At 36.8% G+C, this 27,247-nt stretch overlaps 1 protein-coding gene across 1 annotated transcript in view; it reads left to right on the top strand.

The window, feature by feature from the left end:
- The window catches only part of C13H7orf31 (chromosome 13 C7orf31 homolog), a 35,174-nt gene extending 13,883 nt beyond the window's left edge, over positions 1-21,291 (top strand). Inside the window, exons 3-9 of the mRNA XM_041728033.1 lie at positions 6,085-6,156; positions 8,151-8,180; positions 11,201-11,382; positions 13,129-13,217; positions 17,020-17,194; positions 17,491-17,582; positions 20,473-21,291. Of these exons, the coding sequence (XP_041583967.1) occupies positions 6,085-6,156; positions 8,151-8,180; positions 11,201-11,382; positions 13,129-13,217; positions 17,020-17,194; positions 17,491-17,582; positions 20,473-21,291 (1,459 nt within the window). The remainder of the gene's footprint in view (positions 1-6,084; positions 6,157-8,150; positions 8,181-11,200; positions 11,383-13,128; positions 13,218-17,019; positions 17,195-17,490; positions 17,583-20,472) is intronic.
- The last annotated feature ends 5,956 nt before the right edge of the window (positions 21,292-27,247 follow it).

Here is a 27,247-nt window from a genome sequence, read left to right as displayed (position 1 = left end):
CAGAATATCCCTCTCCTGTTACCTAAAAGTGAAATAAATAGGAAATTACCAGCAGCCCCCAAATAGTAAAAGGAAAACAACCTTAAAGCCATTCGTTTTAAATGTGCCAAGGAAAGAAATTTCTGTGTAGTTTATTTCAGTTCCTAACTGCTTCTCAAGAGGGCATTTGGAGCAGGGCAGTTCTTTGTTCTATACGTTGCAAGATATTTAACATCTCTGGCCCTTGCCCTATAAATACCAGTCTCATTCATTGTGACAACCAAAATAAAACTGGCCATGCCTATTTCCAGACTCTCCCAGACTCTCTGCTGGAGGTATAGAGGGAAGCCACATTATTGGTTGAGAGCTGCTACATCTAACCCCATTCCAACATTCCAAATGCATACAGAGACAAGGTAAATCAACAAAATCCTGATAATTCTCCAATTTGAAGAGGTTAAAAGACTGTGTAGGCAATCCTATTAGAATAGAAAAAAGACTCAAGAGTAGAAGCCCCTATTTTAAAACATCGAGATCTCAAGAGAGATAAAGTTGTACAGAACGTGTACTCTTCTGGAATACTGTGTTGACTTGAGGGAATGAGCAGAAGCCCAAGAGTATGGCTACTTCCCTAACTTAAAGGAAAGAGCCTTACAGAGGACATTTAACAGGATCTTAGATGGGAGTATACCCAAAATGCTTGCATTCTATCTGATACAGTCTCAGCACTTACTCTCTGCCACCTCCATGCCATCAAGCTAAAGAAACGATGAAAACAACAATATTCAGTCATCAAGCTTTTAGCACAGACAGAAAGGCAAACTTATTTCAGATGACATAATCAAGAATTCACTCACACTATATCATAGCAAATAACTGGGTTTAGACAGAGCCGTCCAAGTAAACACACATAATACAGAACATGTGGTAAGGCGATTTTGTAACCAGGAAGACAAAAGAAAAAAATATGACACACATATATATTATATATATTACATATATAATATGTTTTATATATATAAATATATTTTATATTATATATAATAAAATTATATCTATATAATATGAAATTATATCTATATATAAAAATATATTTTTTTAATATATAAAACACATGAAGAAACTAGTCTGAGAAAAAACACAGCCCAGGAAACAAAAGTAGATTCTCTACAAAAGGACAAAATAAGTATGTGAATCCAATAAAAAAATAAGATGATTAAATAATAGAACATTATAAAAGGGAAGGTCACAGGGCTAAGGGGAAAAATGAGAAAACAACTACACAAAAGCACTCACAGATCTAGTACAAAAAGAAGCAGCAAGAAACAGAATAGATGTCACTGAAAATTGATATAATGGGCTAAAGACAATAAATCACAGAGAAGGCAGAGAAAAAAGTTACGGATATTAAAGAGTTAAAAAGTGATGGCTATCGGGCAGCCTGGGTGGCTCAGCGGTCTTCAGCCCAGGGTGTGATCCTGGAGACCTTGGGATTGGGATCAGTCCCATGTCGGGTTCCCTGCATGGAGCCTGCTTCTCCCTCTGCCTGTGTCTCTGCCCTCTCTCTTTATTTAATAAATAAAATCTTAAAAAAAAAAGTGATGGCTATTAAGAACAAGCATAATTATCATAAGGAAAACTTATGTCCCAAAGGAAGAGCATGTAACAAGTAAAACAAGTAATAAATTAATCTAACAGAAAAGGTACTCAGAGATACATAAGTATCTATACACAGTATTAATATTAGTATTCCCTTGAAATTAAGAGCTGAATCTGAAAATCAAAAGGACGTACAATGTAACAGAAAAAAATTGGAGTAAAACTACTGAAATTGAGATACAACTTGGTTATATTATTTTATTCTTAAAGAAAGAAGACTGTGTTCTTAGGCTACTCACATTCAAATCAAAGTCTAGGGAATCCCTGGGTGGTTGGGAATCCCTGGGTGGCTCAGCAGCAGTTAAGTGCCTGTCTTTGACCCAGGGCATGATCCTGGAGACCCGGGATCAAGTCCCACGTCGGGCTCCCTGCATGGAGCCTGCTTCTCCGTCTGCCTGTGTCTCTGCCTCTCTCTCTCTCTCTCTCTCTCTCTCTCTCTCTCTCTCTGTGTGTGTCTCATGAATAAATAAATAAAATCTTAAAGATTTAAAAAAAAAAAAAAAAAACAAAGTCTAGTGCAGATATGGATGACTGACAAAACTTAGGGCACACATTTACACCCTGATTGCTCAGGAGGCTGGAAAGCAGGTTTTCTGGATTCTTCCTGGGCAAGTGAAGTGTGAGAAATTAACAAAATGTAGAGAGGGTATGATGAAGATGTAAGCTATCTGTGCCAGTCGACTGCCATGCTAAATAACAGCAGCAACAGAAATAATACACTTTTCTATTCAACATGAGTTCCGTGGACCAGCAGCATCTAGGAAATGGTGAATGCAAAATCTTGGACCCCCACCCCAGATTGACTGAGACAGAATCTGCATTTCAAGAAAATCCCTAAGGTAATTCTAACATGTAGCAAAGTTTGAGAATCGCTGCCAATATAAGAAAATGCAAGCCTTTTTCATACAAATGAAAATGCGCTCACCTCCCCCAAAAGGGGAAACTCAAGAGTTTCATCAGGTCCTGCATCCAGTTCCAAGTCCAAGATCTCTGGGTGATGTTCTCCTCTCTAGTTCAGTCCTAAGCTTGTCCTCATAGTCCTCAGCTGTGCATTTAATGAAGTAAACCATCACCAATATCCTATATAGAGTAATAAGGAAATAAGGGAAAGGATGAATGAAAAGAATTAAACTAGTTAATACATAGAAATATAATCAATGTGTTATATGTTATAATCTTTATATATAATTATATATTATATTAAAACATACTATATAATTATCTATGTTAATATAATTATATATACATCCAAGTTCCCTTGCCCTCAACCAGCACCTGAGCTGGTAGGAGTTCATTACCTGGTAGAGCACCCCCCCCACACACCAGTTTTCTTCCTGAGAGATCTAGCAGTCAGTGGTTTTGCCCTTGTGAGGCTGCTCCAGTATTCTATTTATGCCACTAGAAACAATACTAGGAGGTGTCTAAAAGATTCTTTAGAGTCTAGAAATACTCCTTTTCCCCATCATTGAATAACAGCAGTCTTCTTACTCTTGACATTCAGGATCAATCATCCCAGGCCACTTGGTATAATCCTTTCTTGCCTGTTTTCCCCAATCATAAGGAGCCCCAATGACCACATCATCAGTTCAGCTTCCAATTCAATGGAGCCAGTGTGTTTCCTGATGAAGCATTTCTCCCTTGACATCAAAACCAGCAAAACTCAAGTGGTTGAGAAGGAAGTAAAATTTTTTCATTTTTTAAACCATCCATTCCAACTGTGGGAAAGAGAAACCATTTATTGGTCACTGGTTCAGAGCACGTGCCACACTCTTGAGAACAGCTTCAGCCACAAATGAATCTTTATTAGGCTGGTCTACATTCTGTAAATATGGTAAGACCAGAGTATCCTTTAAATCCAATCAGTGACATCTTTTGTGGTAAATTGAGTTCCTTAGTCAAAAGTTGTATTTTTTCAGATGGCATGCAGTGCATAAGGTATTCAGTAAGTCCACTGGTGACGTAAGTGGCAGACGTAGAGTGAGAAGGAAAGGGAAATCCATCTTTCTAAGTATCTACTCATGTGGGGATAAATCATCTCTTTCATGATGGAAGGGGTCCAGTGTAATCAGCCTCCCACCAACTGGCTCACTAGTACACCCAGGGAGATTACGTAGGTTTAGTAACTTCTGCTGGCAAACTCAGATGTGGCCAGGTCAGTTTGATGAGAAGTTCATGTTGCTGAATCTATTCATAATTTCTGCCCTGCCTCCATGATAACTTAGTTTATGAAGCCACGGAGCAAGCACTGGAGTAACTGAAGAAAGCCAGACTGTTGGTCACTTAATCTACCTAATTATGAAACACATCCTCAACTATAGGGCTCTCTTGGTTAGCATTCTTGTAAAAATAACCTTCACACTCTAGGACCATTCTCAGAGGGTGAGAAAGCAAGTTTTCTAGAATCTATCTTTGGTTGATGAGATAAAAGATAGGTATTTAAAAGATACTAGGAGCCCCAAGTGACAGTTGAGTCCTAAAATGTATATTAAAACATTACAAGCACCAAAAGTGAAGGCTAATGTAAGCTATGAACTTCAGGTGAAAATGATGTAGGTTCATCAGTTGTAGTAAATTTACCACTCCAGTGGGAGATGTTAATAATGAGGGAGGCTAAGCATGTGTGGGGATAAAGGGTACATGGGAAATCTCTCTACCTTCTCTCAACTTTGCTGTGAACCTAAAACTGCTCGAAGAAAAATAAGTCTTTCTAAAAACAAACCAAACACAAGGTCTAGTTTCGTTTGACCACTACCCCACCAATCCCAGTTTCCTTCCTAAAGGGAATCACAGCTACCACTTTGGTATGTCTACTTTCATACCTTTTGTTACACAATTACATAATTATTCATGTACCCACTGGAAATAAATGTATTATATTGTTTATGTGTGGAATCACTGGATATATAGTTGTAGGCAACTTGGTTCTTTTTTTCTCTGTATAATCTAGAGACTGTAAACACAGATCTATCTAATTCTCTTTGTGTTCAACAATATAGATGCATCATAAACTATTTAGCCATTTTCATATTGTTTTCTTTACTTTTTGGCATTAACTATATGTAATGAATATTCTTGTATGGGCCTCCTTGAGCTCCTACACAAATGTTTCTCTAGGGAAAATCCTAAGTGAAAGTTATGGGTCATAATATATGAATATTTTCAATTCTAGAATAGCCCAAATGCTTTATATTCTCATGGTAGAATGTAAAAGTATCCATTTCCCCATACTCTTGGCCAACTGTGTTATATTATCAAACTATAATTTTTGCTCACCTAATAAGTATAAAGGTTATCTTGGTTATCAGAATGCATTTCTCTGGTTGAGTACTTATGTTTATGTTTTCTTATGCATGGAAAATATACATAAGACATTCACATTCTCTTTTCTGTTCTTATTTTTTGCCCATTTTTATTATCTTTTAGTTATAGATTATTAGTTATATTCTAGATAATCCTTTATATATCTTTATGGCAAAATTTCTTCCAAACTTTGCTTTGAGCTTTTTTATTCCATCCTATCTTCAAAAGTTTTTCTTCTGATGTTATCAGATTTCCTTTTGGATTTTGAGTTTAAAAGAAAAATCTAAGTTAAAATGTTTTCCCCACCACATGGGACGCACCTGTGTGGCTCAACCTGTTACACATCAGACTCTTGATTTCAGTTCAGATCATGATCTCAGGATTGTGAGATTGAGCCTGAATCGAGCTCTGCCCTGGGCATAGAGCCTGCTTAAGAAAAAAAAAGTTTTCCCTACCATGAAGGAAAAAACATAATTCTTGTATATTTTCTTTTGATATTTGTATGTTTTTCTCAATTCTTTACATTTTTAATCGATCTGAAATTATCTTTAAACATAGGATGAAACAGAAATCTACTTTTCTTAAATGGCTAGTGAATCTTTCCTACATTGTTTATTGAAAAGTAAATCCTGGGATCCCTGGGTGGCGCAGCGGTTTGGCGCCTGCCTTTGGCCCAGGGCACAATCCTGGAGACCCGGGATTGAATCCCACGTCAGGCTCCCGGTGCATGGAGCCTGCTTCTCCCTCTGCCTCTCTCTCTCTCTCTGTGTGACTATCATAAATAAATAAAAATTAAAAAAAAAAAGTAAATCCTTTTCCACTAATTTATTTATTTTTTTTTTAATTTATTTATGATAGTCACAGAGAGAGAGAGGCAGAGACACAGGCAGAGGGAGAAGCAGGCTCCATGCACCGGGAGCCTGACGTGGGATTCGATCCCAGGTCTCCAGGATCGCGCCCTGGGCCAAAGGCAGGCGCCAAACCGCTGCGCCACCCAGGGATCCCTTTTTCCACTAATTTAAAATGCCACCTTTTCATATGCTAAATTTCCATACCTACATGATTGTATTAGTCTATTTGTCTTTTACTATCTGCTCATCACTATGTTAATTTGAAAAGATGTTCAATTTAATCTTTTCTTTACAGAAAACTTCCTATTGAGCAATACTATTATTTGACGCAGAATAAAAAAAGTGACGTCTATGGAAATGATTCTTTGTAAGTTTGGGATTTCTTTTCCTTATATTGGACCAAATAACTTTCTTAAGTAAAAATGAGTTATATGAGAAATATAAAATCCCCAAAATGGGAACTTTTAGAAAAACAAGTATTCTTTAACAGGGATCATTAGTAATAGAAACCAAGACCAAAGAAACAAAAATAAAACAATAAACCAAAAAGACCCACTAACATTTTGTGACATTTAAAAAGAAAAAAATACAAAATACGGAATAGCAATGTTCAAAGGAATTCATGCAAGTCACCTGGGTCCATTTCTCTGCCTTTGACCTAGTTAGTCTAGTAAGAATCCATTAAATTTCTTAAAAGGTTCATAGGAAATGCTCCAGCAGCTCTGCATAATTTTTTCATCAAGATTTATGAGGACAGAGGTTCATTATGACAATCTACAAATAATTTGTACTAAAATTACTAAGTCTCCTTTTTAGATAAGGAATACTTTTTAATTTATCCTTTGCTTAGAGGAATTATTTTCTAGTATAATAAATTATTTTTTCTTCTTTGAAACAATTTGGTGTATAATTACAAAAGCATACTTTTTAATTTTCAGATAAAAATAAAATACTGACAACACGGAAGTAACAATGAAAATATCACCTCTTTAACTATTAGAACGGTCAGGAATCTGCTTTTAGGAAGGATGTTAATATAGAGTTCAACCACGAGAGGGAGCCCAAAAGACATGAATTTCGTAGATGTGAGGCCCTGTTTGTTTATTCCTTTGGGATCAGTAAACTTGGAAAAGTAAATGCAGAGTGCAGCAGTAAAATAATGGACTCGTTCACATCAAGGAACTGGTCTCAATGAGCATTTTTAATTTTCATTCAACCTTTCAAACGCTCAATTTTTAAAAAAATTCTTTAAATTTTTTTTTGAATCAAATTTTAGGTATATACTTGTCAACATCATAGCTTAATTTGTCATCTGAGAAAAATTTCAGATGCTGATTTCATATTTCATAGCCAATCTAGTAACTCAAGACCCCCTGGATTCTTCATATTCATTGCCCCCCACCTCTTCCCCAACTCAACCACAAATATAACTAGAAGACATGTTTGTGTTTTTGTTTTTTAATTCCAAGCCTACAAACTTGGGAATCCAAATAAATATATAAACCTTAAAATTAATGTGAATTATGTGTTTATAATACACTGTAGACTCAGAAAATTATAAGGCTTATATACCACTTTCTGAATAAACATGTACAAATTACCTTATAATCCTTTTTATAGATTTTTGCTATCAACAGATATCACTGTACTTATTTTTCATGCCTGAAATATTTCAGAAATGTCTGCATCAGCTGAAACTAAGTGTTGAATCCAACAAAAGTAGGTGACAGTCCTTCTCACATGTGGACTTTGTTCCCGGGGCTACAGTATTATTTCTTGGCAGGCAGGGCTCAGAGTAATTAGTAAGTATACAACTTTCAAATGAGCTGATTCAGAAAAGCCAGGCCTCCAGGAACTTGTTCAGTTTTGTTCTAGCCTTTCTGGCATCTGGGCAGTATTTACTATCACGAGAGATCAGCAATCCTGAGCAAAGGGACAAAGCACACATAGTACTTATATATCTTGTCCCAACAGGACACACTCGGGTCACCTTAGGTCATGTAATTGCACCACATGCATGGTGTCAGGCTGCCACAGAGCACTTTGGCTATTGCCTGATTACGAGGGTGAATGTCAGAACCAAAACCATGGTATTGTTAGAAACAGTTCTGCACATGCGCTGCAAGTAGGAAATGCAAAATGGGTGCTGAATGGGACTGAAGTTAGATTGGTCGCTAGAACTGAGATGTGAGGACATCCTATCTCTCTATCCAGTCAATATTCAGTGTTCCAGAACATCAATTGAGAATATTAAAGACACTGTAGTTTGAAAATGAGATACATCACTATTCTTCTAATAGGAACATATGCTTTAAAAAATCTTTAATATAAATGGGGATTTATTTCCTGTTTTTATTCTAGGATGCCCAAACCACCTAATTCAACAGTAGGGTAAGTATATACTTACATTTTCCTTCCCTGTTATAATCAAGAAAAGAAATATTGGCAATCCGTATGTCTCAGTGTGAGGATAAATGTGCCTTTTTATGAAAGATTTTTATTTTTAACAAGTGGGGGGAGGAGGCTGGTTAATTATATAATACCTTGCTAGCCTTTTTTTAAATAAATTTTTTAAATTAAGTACAGTTTAAATTTACAGAATTATTTGAAAAATAGTACAGAGTTCCTATATACCTCATACCCAATCTCCCTATTAACATCCTATATTAGTATGGTATATTTGTCACAATTCATGAGCCAATACTGATGCATTACTTTTAACTAAAATCCATACTTTATTCAGATTTTAACAAAAATACATACATGTATTTTTGTAATACATACAAAATTTTTAATGAAATCTCATATGAGATTCCTCAAGACATAGAGTCCATAGCTCACAGGTCTTCAAGTAAAATATGCTTTGCTAAATCATTGCCAGATATAACTTAATATTATTAACCAGGAAATAGTTTCTAGAATCTGAGGGGAAAAATATTTCTGCCTCAATCCCAAATGATCAGAATTAATCAGGGCCTCTCCCTGCCTTCCTAACTTCTACCTTTTATCCCTTCTTCACAAAGTCAAAATCCTGACTACAGGTTTACAAAATCAGAAGGATCCAATAAAGTCATTTTGCAAATTGACTTCCTATCAAGGGGACCAATCCCTAGGGGGTAAAAAAATGGCTTTTAAAATTTTTGTTCTTCTTTTATTGTGATTTAACATGATCTTGGCCTTTAGAATTTGTCTTCTAAATTAAGAAGTCAATCTCTACTCTCTGGTCATGTCTTTGTGATGAGAACAAGATACAACGAAAACCAATGTAATGGCCTTTGTCAGGAAGTCCTTAGCAACATCAGATTATTAGAAGATGGGGCCACCCTGCCCTGACCTCTGGGAACATGCTAGTAGCATTTAGCTTGTTGAATGATCCTCTGAAAAAGATTACAGATAAAGCAGTTAGCAGAGGCCTGGCACATAAATGCTTTGTTGTTGTATTTGTTGTTGGGGTTAACAATATTTCAAGCAACCTCCTCGGAGTATAATTCCTATTCATGTAGTAGTTACAATGTCTCAGGACCTCCCACTGAGATATTCTGTAGGGAACATTAGACAAAGGTGACTGTTTTGTGAAATCTCCATACCACATTTCCTTTAACTGCATCAAGTCTGTGGGAAATGGTATTCGAAGTTTAAAAATTAATCCCTTATTGATTTCTCATTCCCACTGATTCTTACATCTTTGCTCAATCTGATACATACTGGGAAAAATTCAAGAGAACCAGGATGAATCTTCTTCCCAGATAAGTTAATTAGCACATACTGAGACAATCATTAGACCCTATTTACTAGGTCATTCTTTCTGGTATGTTTTGTGACTAAATCTCTCTGATTGTTGGACAATATTTGAACCCCTGCCTTTCTCATTCCATTCTTCACTATTCCCAGAGTTTCTATCATTCTTGCCTAGTCTCATGAAGGTGAATGAGGCAAGCCCCCAAGGCTCTGAAAGTATAAGAACTTCCTCTAGAACACAGGCTTTTTACTAGACCTCAGTAAAGTCCATCCTTTCCTGACGTAGACTGGACATGTTTCCATGAGCAAAAATGTGTTCATTCCTGTTTTATTCACACAAATAGTTTGCTCAAACTATAAATGATCACTTACTTTTAAGCGGATTTGTAAGGGGAAGTTAATTCAAGGAAGATAGTTAACTATGGAATCCATCAAATTAGACAATGGAAATATATATTTAGAATAAGTAGAAATCATTGTGTCTTCTATAAAATGAGGTACAGCCAGTATTTCTTCACTGAAAGCAGTTACTAGGCTAGTGTTTTTATGACTATGAGGGACAGCAGTCAGATTTGAGGAATGAATGTCTTGATTCTGTGTTCTCATGTCATCACAGAGTTGACAACTTTGTGCCTTGTACCAAGCCATGTAGTAATTGATGTGGTACTTTTTAAGCAAAGTAAATAAATCAGAGAAGTGTTTAGTGATTAGCAATAAAATGATGCTATACCCAATGCAAAAAAAAAAAAAATGTGTTCAACTGAGAGAGTGTGTGATAAAGGCAGGAAAACCAAATCACTTTACACAAAAACCAAATGAACTAGCTGGCCTCATAAATGACTTTTGCTTGGAGTCAACTTTTTCTCTTACAAATCAACCTTCTTGTGGTATCTATGAGAGACAAGGAATTTGTTATGAATCTTATACTGCTAGGTATTTCAGAGAGCCCATCAAGATGCCAAGGCTGCTGAATTCAGTACAGATTTGCATCAGTGTGCCAAGTAAGCAGTAGAAGCCCAGATCTGGGCCAGCTCTCACAATTTTTTTAAACCTCTGCTAGTTCTTTTAAGAACTCTGTTAGTTTTTCACATCATAGGAAAATTATATCCCTGTGAGTTTTTTTTTTAACTTTTTTTTCCATCAGCTAGTATACTAGCTATTTTTGGCTTTTTGATTTCTAAAGAGTACTGTGTACATAAACGGGCAGTATATTTTGTTGACTGCTTAAAAGAAACAGATGGCCTGGGTTGAAAAGTTCAATGCAAGATGGTTAGAGATCACTTTGCGTACTGAATGCCCAAAATGATCCCATAAAATAAAGTACAGGGATCCTCTTAAAATAAGAGGTAGGAATTGAAAGCAACTAGAAATTCTTCCTATAACATTCTAAAAACTATACATTTCATGTTGTGAAAATTATTCACAGATAAAGAATTCAGTATGATTTATTTTAAAAATTAATTTGTCTAGCAAAGTTAAGAAAATTTCATGTTTAACGGAATACATTCTACCAGAAAGCTAACTCCATGAGTATAGGGACTTTGTTTCACTGTCATATCCTCAGGGATTAGAACAGTACCTGCCACAAAGAAGAATCCCAATAAATACTTGATGATTAATTTTTTCAATTGCACTTCTTTCTATTCTGTTTTGTTTGCTCAACTAAATCTCAGAGAAATCTGTTCTTCATATCCAATTGAACACCCGTACCACACACACATCTCACGTGGTGCCATGTTCCCGACCTTTACCTCACCTAAGGATCTCTACACCGGCATTAAAGCCCGAAACCAACAGCCATTTCCTCCCACTGTGCCAACAAAGGCTTATGATACAACGATTTTGAAAACAAGAGGTAAAATGTGATTTGATATCAGAACAGTATTGATTCTTCTCATATTTGAATTTTATTCAATAATAAAATTAAAGAAAGTAGGGCAGAGAACTCAAGTCACAAAAGTGTGACCCATCAGTAGATTATGAAAGTTGTTCTTAACTGTGGCCACACTTTAGAATCATCCAGGGCCCTAACCACAGACTAAGTAAATCAGATTCTCTGCATGTGCGCTTAGCTTTTCTTCTTTATATAGAGTCTCTCCCATGGTAGAATCAGAAACCAGGCATTGTAGAATTATTTTTATTCTTCCTGTATTGTCTATTTTCATTTCCTTCCTGTTCTCTCTTATGGTTTAGCTTTTAAAGATTTCACCCTAGCTCAGATGATCAGCACAACAATGATATTTGGTTCAGAGCATCAGGGTCTAGATATGGGTATAGTAGTTGTGATGAAATTGAAAGACTGTCTTTGAAATAAGACTCAGAAGATAATGAAAACAGTTTGTTTAGGTCCCCTTAACACTTGGGGCATCTTCTTCAGATGCAGGCCTTGGAGTCTTTCCAGATGTGTTTTATTAGGACCGTAAGGCCATACACTAATCACCAAGACTCTCCCACACTAGATACCTTAAAACAGAGGAGAAACCTATGGAGAAAGATTGAAGGTCCTAGAGAAAAGGTAACTGAAGGTGACAGAACAGGTGCATAGTAGGTAGAGAAAACCATCTGTTGAATGAATTTAATCTGTGAGGTAGGTAAGACCCAAGAACTGTCCTATGAATGCAGTTTCTCGGTATATAAATATTTGGACCCAAATGTTTGCCATCATCAACATCAGCTTCAGTACCTTATTAGGAGACAGTAACAATTTGAGAGACATAATCATGGAGTGTTTAAGAACTATGGAGTCAGACTGCATGGGTAGGATTCTCGCTCTACCACTCACCGGTGAACCATAGCAAAGTCCCTCTTAGAGGACTTTAAAAGGATAAGTTTGTTGTAGTAACCCTTATAAAATATCTTTCCAAAAACTACTACTGCATTAGTATCTCTACTCTTTTTTTTTTTTTTACACTTACTTTAACTCTTCTTTAACAGAAATTTATAGTATGTGGATTAAGAGTGCAGGCCTAGTACCAGATTGCCTGAGTTTGAATTATTCCACTTAACTAGCTATGTGATCTTGGGCAAATTGCTTACTTTCTTTGTGCTTCAGTTTCATTCATTAAAGTGGAAATTATAGTACTTTCCTCATTGTAATGTGATGATGTATATAAAACACATAGTACAGCACTGGCATATGGTAAATGTTAAATAAATGCCAGCCTTTGTTCTTATTACATATAAGGATGGATGTACAGAGCATTATTTAATGTGTAACTTATTATAGGGCCAGAGGAGGCCATGCTGTGTTTGATAAAGCTTATCAAACTACCACTAATACTTAAGACGGTATAATCTTTAAAATGTTCTCCTTCAGCGCCTTTTTGGTAAGCAAGTGTTAATTCCATTTCTTGATATTTAGTCAGAGAAAGCCCAAATCAAGTAGTATAGAAATGTATTTGCCAAGCCTTCAGAGACCAGAAAGAGGATCCAGGAAAATTTAAATTTAAAAGTGATGACTTACCTAAGAATCCCTTTCATTAATCAGAGAGGTGCAGTACAGTGCTAGCATCTTATTTCTATTTCTTGCACCCCAGAACTCTATTCATAGAAAACTATTCTTGCATATTACAGATAACAGTGCTTTTCCTGAAAATTTCAGGTAATCCTTACAGATACGAACTGCTTGATTTTCCAACGGATTCAAAAAAGAAAGCCTTGACTTGGCCAGGTCAGGGTGTATATTATGACGTAAGTATCTTTTAAACTGTGTTTTTAAAACAAAGTTTAAAAATGTTTTCACACTATACATTTATAAAAACCCCAAAGATGGATTGTTTTATTTTCTATCTGGTTAAAAAAACCTTGAGATTTTGACCATAATTCACATGTTTTTGTTCTCTTAGTTGATGTCACATACTTTGGCAGTTATGTAACATTTCCACAACTATAACAAAAAAGGTTCCCCCACTGAAAGAAGGTGGAGGGCTGCATTTCACTGTGTATCCCCCAACTCTATTCTTATAATTCATAGTATATTAACTACAAATATACACAGGTCCCCTCAAGGACCTCTTCCCACTGGCCATTTCTAGCCATTACCAAGCCAATCAGAACATTCCTTTTCCTTTTATAATTGGCAAACAAATTGATTAAAATACTTTGGCTGTTTTTGTCATTACCTCCCCAAGTGGCCAAAGATTTTTTAAAAGGTTTTCTGTCTAATAGCCAGGAGATATATTTTTGGAACTATTTAAGATTTTTATTCTATTTCTCAAGAACTCAACTCTTAGTTTTTGCAATATGAAAATACTCTTTAGGATAAAATCTACCTTACGATCATCTTATTTTTTGAAAGAGTGTGAGGGAGTCGGGGGGTGTGCAGAGAAAGAGAGAGAACCTTAAGCAGGCTCAACTCAGAGCCCAACACAGGGGCTCAATCTCATGACCTGAGCCAAAATCAAGAATCAGATGCTTAAAAAATTTTTGAAAATTAAAAAAAAAGAGTCAGATGCTTAACCAACTGAGCCACTCAGGTGCCCCTTGTAATCATCTTTTGAGTAAGATGAGCTATAATAACCACAGAGATCAAATGCCATAAACCTCTACCTTTGACTAGAGTATTTTAACAAACCATTTTCAGAGCCTAACTGAACCTACTATCCAATTTTCCTTAACTGTAAATATTTGGAAAGCCCTTTGGGTTCTCTGGGAAAGAGCATCCACTCATATCATCCTTACAGAGGAGTGTGGTTTCTTTCTTGAACCATCTGCCATATTTCTAATGTACAGTCCCCACCCCCCTCCTAGAGATACATTCCTCATTCCTAAAACAGTTCTGTCTCTGCACAAAAGCATCCATAATCCATAATCCACATTCACCCTCAACTAACCACAATGAATTTGGCAAGGACACAGGTACCTTCTTTAGAAATGTAACATCTTATCAAATAATTGGCTGCCCACAGTTCGCCTCTCCTTCACCACCAGCACCCTGGACCCCACCCCCTACTTGCTCATCTCCAGCAACAACTAATGTATCCAGAATGAGAAATAAACTGGTGGGTTTCTGCTCTACCCTGCATGTTTCCCCATTTATGGTCTCACCCACCCTCTACTTTCCCTCCTCCAACTCAGGCAGTCTTTCCTCCCATTGTGCATCCTCTTCTCCCTTGAACTCTTCCCAAGACCTAACTAGATACCAAAGGAAAATATCTCTGCCAGTCTTTCATTTCTTATTTACACCCTCTCTCTTTTGTGCTATGTTTCATATGTAAATGAAAAAAATTCTTAATCGCAACTTCTTAATGTAAAAATGATGCTGATACAAAAGAATTAAGTGAAACACGACCCACTAAGGAACCAGTGTTCCTAGTACTAAGCTCTCCAAAAGGGCAAAGGGGTCTCCAAAATAAACCTGTTCTTGTTTTCCTATTAAACCTGATTAAGCACCATCATTCAAGACTAAAAACAACAACAACAAAAAACTATATTTAATTTCTTGGGTTTTTTTTTTAATGTGTTACAACAATATTAAATCTCTGTTATTTTGTGGCAACTTACAGAGTTTTGGTAGTTACCACGGGGCCCTTAGAAATTTGCACATACTTTGCATGTAATAGTTATTCAGTAAACGTTTACTAAGCAACTTATGAGTTATATAGATTTTATGGGCTACCTAGGAGTATAACTATAATTTATACGGTACTACTCTGAAAATGTATTTCAAATTTAAAACAACTAATATCACTGTAGATTGGAGTGTCTGCCTAAATAGTAACATCTCGGGAACCGGAATTCCTTCCTGCTTTTGTACTTCTATTGCATATCAGACACAAATTCACCCTGTGAATAGTACATTTAACCAATGAATTCCTATTGAGTGGATGATCACCAGCAGCCCCTCTCTCATTGTCCTCTTAGAATAGCATTACCTTAACATACTGAAAATTAGCCAGCTCTCCACTCTCAAATATTCCTGACTCTTTAAACTCTTCTCAAGACACCAGAGGTTACAGTAAAATCTCAAATCTCCCATTTTCTTCCTCTGCATTTCAGTAGGTCACTGCTGTTATTTAAGCTAGATTAAGACACAGAATTAATCCAGCCCCTTGAAACAGTATTTGGAAAAAAAAAAAAAAAAGTCCTTATTTCTAAACTATCTTTGCAAATCATGATCAAGATAAGGAGAACAAAGAATAAGCAAGCCACGTATTTGTTAAAGGTTTATAGAGGCGGTTACTTAATACATGAAACAGTCTTCTGTCAAGTGTCTTTTACCATGACTATTCTATATATGGAAAATGGGGATCATTCAAACTTCATAGGGTTGCTATATTCAGCATCACCCTGAGATCCAGAAACGTTTGAAGGCCCCATGCCTTAGGGCTCAGCTCTAGCTTCCTCTGGCTGTGCCCCTCCCCATGGTGCAGGATGTTTATGGGAACAAGAGGATATGTCCATCTAGAACCCATGCTCCCCAGTCTCCCAACTCCAGCCTGATGTCAAACTGCAGAAAATCTTTACAAAATGGCTCTGAACCCAGTACTCAGACCCTTGTAGGGTATCTTTCTAGGTCCATCCTCCTAGAGGTTGACACTGCTTCCAAGCTAGTATATACCTTTAGGCCAAAGGGATGGCCAAGTGACGGCTGTTTGCTGGAAGCAGAGGTAATAGGTACAATAGATCTTGAAACTGAGGGCCAGGGTACCCTCATATCCAAGACACTTCATCATTTGAGATGGAATTGGGGGTAGGAAGAAAGCAGTAAGGAATGTTGAGGCCAAGGGCCAGCAACTAGCTCTTTGTGAACTACCATATCCCAATACACAATTAGGATAGTCTAAGAAGTCTAAATTTGAACCTGGTCTTCCAAGTTTTCATGAAGGTATTTTATCGAAGTAGGAGGATGAAACACATTTTATTTCTTTAACAGCTTATTTCCTTGATTCATAAATTAAACTAGTTAGACTAATGGAAGGTGGGTTCTCCCGCTATACTCTAGCCCCAGGACCTGCAAATGTTAAGGGTGGGCCTGACCGTCAGGACAAGTGCATAGTGTTCAAGAAAGTTAATTCCATACTTTCCACTGCCATCCATATCCCTGCTCTTACTGTTCCTTCGGCCTCCCCATCTCTGCATGTCCTAAAGGCCTATTTCTGTAGTATGACATAATATGGCCTCTTGTCTCCTCCCTTCTTCTCTGTTCTGAGCCCTACTTCCCTGTTCAGATGGTTCCTCCTTAGAGTACCTTAGAGCCCTTTATATCTTTAATAAAATGTTGTTGGAGGTAGAGTATTCCGAGTGATATTTCTCCAACGTACATTATAGACAAAGTGCCTGCTAAAGCAAAAAAACTTTAGAAAAGACCTCACCATTTCTTTGATAAAATATTGTGTTTAAATATGGTTAAGTTGCAGAATACTAGTAATTAATGAAGAAAAAAATAGTATCTGACTTTAGCTTGGAATTTCCTTTTCTTCCTGCTGACTTAGTGAATCAGCCCTTACTTACTAGATGACATTAACAACAAACTCTTTTGTTTATGTTCTAGTTTCCTGAATGTGTTGAGAAAAATAAGCCTGTATTCTACCCAAAACCTCCTAAAACCTTCGCTCCTAACACTTCTTTAAATTCGTGGGACCCTATTAGCTCTCTAAAAGAAGCCAACATACAAAGAAATCTTGAGAGGTCCCACTGGATCCCTTCATACACTCATGATTTTACAGGTATGAGTTTACTTTAATATGAATAAAAAGAACTAAATTGGAAAACTTGGCAAATGCTGTTACAAGCTTGCATCTTCTAGTGTTTTTCCCTGTTTCTTTAATCTAAGTACTAATACAAATAAGGGTGGGTCTTAAGCTTCTCCTAGTAAGAAACTGGGAGGTAAAATTTGTTTTCAGTTTATTCATTCTAATTATATTACAAAGGGAAATGGGTAAGAGTTTTTCTATAAAAGATCATTTAAGTGTCAACCATCATTTGCTCTAACAAAGTAATAAGATGTGATGTTTCCATTAAGGTCTGGGGCCCATGAACCCCCTTGAACTGGATGATTACCATGAAAAGGAGGTAGCAGAGTTAACTGGACAGATAGGATTTGACCCAGAGCCTGTAAGTAATTGCAGTTAACTCTCAGTTATTTAGGGGGAAGGTATCCAGGTGTTAGGCTCCTTCTTGCTTTGCCCACTTTTTCTTTGCTTCATGAGAACTGGTGACCAGGTTAGCAAAGGGAAAATTTAACTTATCTTAGAAGTTAATTCTGAATTGATTTTAATCAGTTTGAATACGCTTGTCCACTATTTCAAAGAACAGGCAGGGTTTCTTTTCCTATTCACAGCACTGGTGTTTTGTGGGGTTTTTTGAACAGATTTTCTACTAGGCTACTCTTCTGAAATTTACAAAGGAATCATTTTAGAAATGCTTTAGTTTAATGAGATTCTTAATAAACTCTATGAAATCTTTATAGATTTGTATATCTTGTACATTTTCACTACTTTTGAAGAGATAAAGTCTTCTTCCTGATATCTACCATAATTGAGAGTTGACTGAATTACAGTGGAAAGCCAATAAATTCTCTACAAATATCAATACAGATTTAATTGGTTATGTCATTCTTTCACTGAAAGAAATGATCAAGCCCTTCTGTTGGCTTACTTAAAACATGAAATAAAATAATGTAACAGTATACATATTGTTTTATTTAGGGCCTAGATTTTATCCTATAAAACTACAAAGTCTTTAAAAACAAAACTAGTATTTTCAAAGATATAAACTGTAGAAAGACCCATAAAAAGTGACTGTAGGATATTTCAGTATGAACTCTTTTTAGACTGAACACATTTATTTTACATTGGCTTCAGTATTTCCCAAGGTGATAAAAGATATATATATCATAGTACCTTAAGTAGTTCCACAGACTATACTTTATCACTTACTGAAGGGTTTTTCCTTTATGTTTCACTTGCAGCAAATATTCTCTAAGACTAGAAAACACTATACATATACTTATATTGTCGAGCATGTTCAGTAGCTGTCCAAATTTCCACAGATTTGATCCTGTAGGGTCCAGCCCCTCAGAAAGCAGCTTTACCATTTTTACAAAAAAGTACATGTACAGTAATACAAAGTATACCTGTCAAGTATATTATAAACAAAATTATTCTGCAAATAAATCAACAAATTTTTATTAATAACAAGATAAAACATGCCTAAAATGGTTTAAAAGTAAGTTTTAGTGAATCTTGCTGGTCTCTAAAACACAAATAACAGACTCTGGGAAGGCATGTTTTAGTGGTAATACGATGAAATATTTTCTTATAGTAGAATGAAATAAAGATACTAAAAACTGCTTCTTGCATAAAAGGATACTGTAAAGTAGGATATGATACACCCTAGACTTTTTTGTTTGTGACAAATTTAACATAGTATTTCAGAGAGCTGAGGTTTCTTTTTTTCTTTATAGTATCTACTCAAACCTGTTAGCTAAAGGTTAAAACGTATTCATAACAGATGTTAATTCCTCCAACCCTGAGCAAATTAGGATCCAAGAAGACACTCCTAAATCCATTTTATTTCCTAAATCCAAACTACAGTTATGATTTTCTCACCATTCTCATTTGTATTATCTCTGCTATCAATTCCATCCTTACCATCCACCCATTCTTTTTTAGTTTTTCTTCAACATATTGTCATAAAAATTTTCAAACATATGGAAGGTTGAAATAATTTTGCAATTAACATCCATAGACTAACCACCTAGATTCTACCATTAGCCTTTTGGTATACTTCTTTTATCACATAATCTATCTATCCATCTTTCCATCCCTCCAACCATCCATCACTACTTTATTATGTTTCACGCATTTCAGAGCAAACTGCTGACAATGGGATACTTCAGCCTTAAACATGCAGCGTGCATAGCATTGAACAGTTCAATTTGTTGCAGTTTTTCTTTTAAGGCAAAATACATACCCAATGAAATGACACAAATATAATTATAAATTCAATGAGTTTTGACAAATGCACACACTTTTGTAAGCCAACCACCTATGGATATATTGAATATTACCACCATCCCAGAAAGTTTCCATATGCTCAACTCCTCCCTCTTCCTCCTGACCCCCTCTCCAGACATATATCTATTAATAACCTTTTAAATACACTTATTACTTTTGCAGTTACCAGGCAGGATTCACAATATTTGTCAAACATTTCAAAAAACACAGATATGACAAGCTCCCCACAGACCAGTCTCTAAGCATAGCACATCTGTGGCCTCAGCACCATCTGAGATGCTTGTTAAAAAAGCAGATTCATGAGTCCCATTGCAAAACCTCTGAATCGCAATCTCGAAGGATCAAGCTTAAGAATGTCATTTTCTGGGATCCTTGGGTGGCGCAGCGGTTTGGCGCCCTGCCTTTGGCCCAGGGCGCGATCCTGGAGACCCGGGATCGAGTCCCACGTCGGGCTCCCGGTGCATGGAGCCTGCTTCTCCCTCTGCCTATGTCTCTGCCTCTCTCTCTCTCTGTGACTATCATAAATTAAAAAAAAAAAAAATGTGATTTTCTCCGAAGCTGATTCAGATTCAACCAAGGTTTAAGAACCCCTTGGTTGGCCGAATAAAAAAGACTTTCACTGACATTTAAGCAACTGCACATAACCATTAACATCATCCATTGGGGATGACAGTTTTGCTTCAGAGATTTTTTTATCTCTGAAAGTTTTAAAGCAAAGAGTTCCTATATAGAGGAATTTTTCTATAAACAAGTAAAAATATCTATCCCCTTTCTATATTAGCAAAAGCCAGTCAAAGAGAAAAATGTGTTTATTAGAGCACAAATGTCAAGGTCTATAAACAAACAAACATTGCAATATGTACTCCTACACCCATCCTGTGTTTCCTCAGTGAAAATGGGTATGAATTTAACCTGCCATTTGTAGCAATAAACTTGCAATGCCAGATTTATTAACTGATTTTCTCCTTTTTGTCCCACCACTACAGCAAGAAAAATTCCATCCTGTCTTAAAACCTTCCAGGCCCTTGGAAGGACGAACTGCTCGACTGATTCAGAACCGACGTCCTCTAGAGGCTATTGTCCAGCAAAGACAGCCCTCCTGTCCAGATTGTACCCCTAGAGTTTTGTGTACTTTTCATACCTTTGTACCCAGTTCTACAGAAATGATGGCACTTTGTGATAACACACTGGCAGGTGTCACCCATAAAAAGCAGGAAATTGAAGACAAGATTAAGCAAGAACAAAGCTTGCTATCTACCTATGCATCCCCACCTTGTTATCCAACAAAAGATCTGAATAACACTTGTGACATAAAAACGTTTCCAAAAATCACAGATACTAAAAAGATAGAAGATCTGTACTGGAGACAGCTGGCATTAAAACCCCAACATACACCTTACTGCAGCCCAAACCATTACATTCCATATGAGCGATTTAAATGTGTCATAGGTGACCAGTATACTAAGTGTCAAAACTCTGTTAGCCTTAGTAAGCCTAGTATTTTAGAAAGTAAACGAGACTTGGGAGCTTTTGATTTAGAACATTTTTTAAGTAAGCCAGAAGAACAGTCATCCTTGAACACAGAAAATGAGGAAACAAGACCTATTCTGAGTTGGATTCCTAGAGCTGGAGTGGCCAAGCCTCAGACTGACCTGCTGGGGCTTAAGAACTCTTTTTCAAAAACTGGTGCACAAAAACGTTTCCATAAATCAATTCTTGAAGACCATAAAGACCTCAGGGATAAAGTGCATTCAGGGATGAAACACCAATTCTATGGCCATAATTCCTATTATTTCTATAATTGATATTCATCCTTTCCTTCAAAACCCAGCCTCTTGCAAGAAAAGTAAAAATATAACAGAATTTCTTCCATGTTGTTGGATTCTCTTTTCTAGAAGAGCCATAATAATCTTGTTAATGAAATTTATGTTTTCAGGAATTTAAATTAGGATCTTGTCTGAGGATGTTGTTCTTGGTAAGTTTAAGAATTTCAATAAAATATTAGAACCAGAAAAATTTATAGTCTTTAATCTCATTTTCATATTATACTCCAAGGAAGTTCTCCAAAATCTTAAAAAACAATGTTTGACAAAGTTTACATCATTGTTTTATAAAAATGAGTATTAGAAATTCATATGCCAAATAATTGGTGGATGTCTATACAAAATACAGTACTTTAATAAAATAAGTATGTGAACACTGTCTCCTTCTGTAAATGTTTGTACAAAATAACATCAAATGCTAAAGACAAAATTCACATGCCCACTTAACTGAGAGACAGCTTTATAAACATTAACTTAAGAAATTAAATATATAGGACCTGTTTTTTTTTTTTTTATGTAAACATGTGGGCAAAAGCTAGTAGAAAAAATGAAACCCAAAATACTTTGCATGCATGCATCAAAGTTGGATGTTTCTTTTCCTTTAACCCTCTGATAGAGAAACATAACCATTTATTTTATGCAGGAAAAAAAAAGATTTTATTGTGAAGATCTAGCAATGGCTTTAATTAATAAATGCTGAGTTCTAATTGTGGCAAGAAAGGATGTTAGTCTTCTTTGGGCTGCTAAAACAAAATACCATAAACTAGCTGGTTTACTAATAACATTTCAAGTTTAGGAAGTCCAAAGTCATAGCACTGACAGATTTCATGTCCGCTTCCTCACTGACAACTATAACCTCACATGGTGGAAGGGGCAACGAACGGATCTCTCTGGGGCCTCTTTTATAAGTGCACTAATCTCATTCATAAGGAATCCACCTTCGTGAACTGATCACCTCCCAAAGGTCCTACCTCCTAATAAACTTCAGGGGTTAGGATTTTAACATATGAATTTGGGGGGGCATAAACCTGCAAATCGAAGCAGATGCCTGATATCAATTATTCTAAAGCCAAATATCATTTTTGGAAGGTAGCTACCAAGAGTTTAGCTAACCTTCAAATGCAAGTCAACTCATTTAATGTGCCAAAAGGCACATTTTAGACATAATTTATCATGGAAAGTTCATAAGGAATTTATAAGGAGTGTTTTGTTGAGATTTCTTTTTAATTTTTTTAAAATATTTTACTTATTTATTCACGAGAGACACAGAGGGGCAGAGACACAGGCAGAGAGAGAAGAAGGCTACGTACAGGGAGCCCAACCGGGACCGGATCCCGGGTCCCCAGGATCCTGCCCTAGGCCAAAGGGCCGGGACTGTCCTTTTTTTTTTTTTTTTTTTTGAGATTTCTTTTAATTTTTATGTTTCATGACCATGTTCATTTAACTATACCTTCTATAAAACTATTCTGGACTAAAATTATGGAATTCTTTCCAATCTCTATTTTAGAGCATTACTTTATATTATGTTAGGTATTATGGAATACAAAAACTTACATGGTAAAATAACATTGGAGAAAACAGGGAGCAACAAAGCCAATCACATTATTTAATCACAGGATTCTCCTTAGCCTTTTATATGAAACATATTTGGGAATGTGAGGTGGGTGGATATACTCATTTCTCAAACAAATTTGATCCTTTTATCAGAGAGGTTATCATCAGACTACAATTCTAAAGAATTCTGGAAAATGCAAGTCTGCAGTATAGGAATTGGGGGTTTTAATTGCACATTTTCCCCTGGGTTGTAGGGACACAGAATTGCATTAGGACTATGGGCATTCACTCCACCCACCTCTATGCAGAAGTAACACAGCCTTCTCTCCACACTGATCTTAGTCAACCTCTTCAATACTCCTAACAGGAGGGATCCCTGGGTGTTGCAGCGGTTTGGTGCCTGCCTTTGGCCCAGGGCGCAATCCTGGAGACCCAGGATCGAATCCCACGTCGGGCTCCCAGTGCATGGAGCCTGCTTCTCCCTCTGCCTCTCTCTCTCTCTCTCTCTCTCTGACTATCATAGATAAATTTTAAAAAATTTTAAAAAAATAAAAAGCAAATAAAAATTAAATTAAATTAAAAAAAATACTCCTAACAAGATGTCAGATCTAATTCTCTGTTAAGGCCTTACTAGGTGACAGCAAATACCTATACTCCAAGTATGCTCATCATAAGCTTAATTTTGAAAAATATTTATGGAGTCTTCCAGATTAAGATATACCAAATCTATCCATCTAATTTCATTTACTCTAAAAGGCACATTAAAACTTGGTGACTTATTTTGTTTTTCTTATTGTATTTTTTGTTTGTTTTATCCTACACACAAAAGCATAAACCAGCCAGGTCATAGCGGAAACAGAGCCAAGACATCAGGAACATTTTGGAAAAGAGATAAATGAAAGATAGATCCTAACTGACTGAAGACACTAAGAACCCTAAACTGGCAGTGGGGAAAACAGCCTGATTTACATAGTAGATTTCTCAAAAGGTTCAGGATCTCAATACCTAGAGCTTTTGGGTCTGGTAGTAAAGGCAGGGGGTGGGAGGTTGCTGAATAAGGAAGACTATTTGAGAGCTAAGACACAACTGGCTCCCTACACCCTCTCCCTGCCCTGCCCTGCCTCACTCCACAGCACTAGACAACTGCCTTCCCTCACCCTGGCAGAAGTTCAGAGGATAATTTTCTGATGAAAGATAAAATAGGATTTCTGGCATGGAGAATACCAGGCATAGCTGAGACCTGGGTGCTGTTCTGAAACCAGGAGGAATAAGTACTTGGATCAATCAGGTCCCAGCAGGAAACAGACCCTCAAAGGATTCCACTGAGGGGAGTTCAGTAAAGGAACAATTTACAAAGATATATGGGCAGGGTTAAGAGAACCTCTAATAGTGGGGCAGCCAGGAACCAGCAGCAAGAAGTCTTACCACTCCCAACCCCTTAGGAGAGGTAAGGGTCCAGTGTTACAGGGCTTCCCATTGACATACCCAACCAGAAGCCAGAGAGCAAGGGGGCTCAGGTGATGTAGTTCTTAGATACTAATGTACTAAGGCAAAAAAAAGGTGAAAAATGGATGTAGACAGGCAAGAAGAAAATAAGCAGCAGTGATCTTATAAATGCCAACTCCTCAGTGCTAAGTGGCACAGCTTTCTTCCACTCTAGGCTACCAGAAAACCGACATACATCAACTCTCCTGGAGAGAAGAGAATTCACAGCTGGGTTGAACAAGGCCACACACTGCCCTCTTATTTTAGCTCTCATATTAAAAAGTGTCCTTTTCACGATCTACTTCATGCCACGTTGTTCACATTTCTGTATCTTTTGTTGGTGATTTTGCTATTTCAGATGGCCCCCAAGCACAGTGCTGAAGCGCTATTTAATGTCCCTAAGTGCAAGAAGTCTTTGATATACCTTACAGAGAAAATGTTTAAGTGTGTTTCATTCAGACATGAGTTCTTACACTTGACACCAAAAGTGTGATGCGTAAAAGAAAAAACTGATGATATGGACCTCATTAAAACTTAAAAATTTTGCTGTGTGAGAGATCTTGTTAAGAGGATGAAAAGCTACGCTACGGACTGCAAGAAAACATTTTAAAAACCACATATCTAACAAAGGACAAACATCTAGAATATGTCAACAAATCTAAAATTCAATAGTTTAAAAAAATCCCATCAGAAAATGGATAAAAGACAAACATTTCACCACAAAGGAAGATATACTGACGGCAAATAAACACAAGGAGGATGTTCAACACCATTAGCCATTAGGAAAGTACAAATTAAAACCACAATGAGATATCACTACACACCTGTTAAAATGACTAAATAATGAAAACACCAAATGCTGGTGAAGATGTGGAGAAACTAGATCATTCATACATTACTAGTGAGCTCTAAAAAACAGTTTGGCAGTATCGTAAAAACTAAATATGCAACTTCCATATAATCCACAAACTGCACTCCCAGACATTTATCTCACAGAAATGAAGACTTCTATTCACACCAAAATCAGCATATGAATATTTATAGTATCCTTATTCATAATAGCTCCAAACAGGAAACACAGATGTCCTTCAATGGATGAATGAATAAACAAAATGTAGTACATCAATATGATGAAATATTATTTTGTCATTTAAAAAAACGAAGTTCTAAAACATGTTATAATATGGATGAGCCTTGAAAACATTATATTAAGACACAAAAGACCACATACTATGTGATTCCATTCATACAAAAATCTAAGGTTAATCTATGGAAAGTAGATTAGTGGCTGTTCAGGGCTGAGGTTGGGACAGGGGGAGATAGAAGGATGATAATTAAAGATAAAGGTTTTTTTCTTGACATGATGAAAATGTTCTAAAGCTAATGATTGTGAAGATTAGGGCACCAGGGTGGCTCAGTGGTTAAGCATCTGCCTTTGGCTCAGGCTGTGGTCCTGGAGTCCTGGGTTCGAGTCCCACATCAGGCTCCAGTGGGTAGCCTGCTTCTCCCTCTGTCTATGTCTCTGCCTCTGTGTGTGTGTGTGTCTATCGTGAATAAAATCTTTAAAAATAAAAAAGATTGTGAAGATTGTACATATCTGTGACTATACTAAATACCTAACTAAAACTAAATTGTACACTTTAAATGGGTAAACTTATGGTATGTGAATTATAACTCAACAAAAAGATTAAAAAAGAAATTTGTGAAAGGAACACAAACTCCTTTGAAACAGTGAAACAACTGTTCTCTAAAGGGAGAGACTGCATTGAAATGGGCTCCCTAATTTCTTTTTTTAAGATGTATTTTTTTACTTGAGAGAGAGAGAACGCACCCACATGCATGACTTGGGGAAGAGGCAGAAGGAAAGAATATGCAAGCAGACTCCTGCTGACGTGGGGCTCAACCCCACAACCCATGAGATCAGGACCTGAGCCGAAAGCAAAAGTTAGACAATCAACTGAGCCACCAGGTGCCCCTGGGCCCCAGCCCCCCCCTCCCCAGTTATAAAAGGGAATAAGAGAATACTTGACTGGCAAAGGCCAAACTCACCCCTAATGGTCAGAGGCAAAGTGGGAATGGCTATTATAATAGGTAGGGTAATCAGAACAGTTTGATACACAGGGATATTTGGCAGTGGCTAACTGTTCTTGGGATACTTAGGACCAAAACAGATAAGCAGGACAGATAAGGTCTGTACGATCTGCATAACCAAAAAAAAAAGTTACAATAACCAAAAATAATCCAACCAGTCACCAAAAGAGACAAAATCTCTTGCCAAAACTCAGACTTGATTTAAGTCACGATTCTTAAGTACAATTAATGAGGGTGAAACTGATTAATTAATAAGGTAAGAACCTACAAATAACAAGGATCCATTCTAAATCTTCCACCTAGCTTTTCACAAAGGGATCCAAGGGGTAACTATACACTGCAGAAAGGAAAATGCCTGCACATTTTAATACTGTTAAGGATTTGTTCTTAGCTAACACTAATCCCTTGGGACCCAGAAGACCACCATGATCCACTGGTCAGAGGAGAGAGGTTCGGCCAGCTTTACCCCAGTTTGCCTCCTGGTGGAGCCAAAGGAACACAGACATGCTATAGCTATTTCCTCAGTTCTTGAGTGTATCCTTGGAACAGATACACTTAGCAACTGGCATAACATTGCTGTGGCTCCCTAACCCACTAAATAAGAAAAAGCCCAGTGGAAGTATCTGAGCACCTTCCCCCATGTGTTCCCCACTCCTGCAAAATAAAGTTAATAACACATCTAGGGGAAGGAGGTAAAGAGAGCAGAAAGGTATCAATCCCACCATCAAAGACTTGAAAAATCCAGGAGTGATTTTTCTTATCCCACTTAAATCACCTATTTGGACTATTCACAAGATACATGAATTTG

The sequence above is a fragment of the Vulpes lagopus genome, chromosome 13, assembly GCF_018345385.1.
Source record: "Vulpes lagopus strain Blue_001 chromosome 13, ASM1834538v1, whole genome shotgun sequence".
NCBI lineage: Eukaryota > Metazoa > Chordata > Mammalia > Carnivora > Canidae > Vulpes > Vulpes lagopus.
Note: the sequence above shows the minus strand (reverse complement) of the source record. Positions and strands in the feature narration are given on the sequence as shown.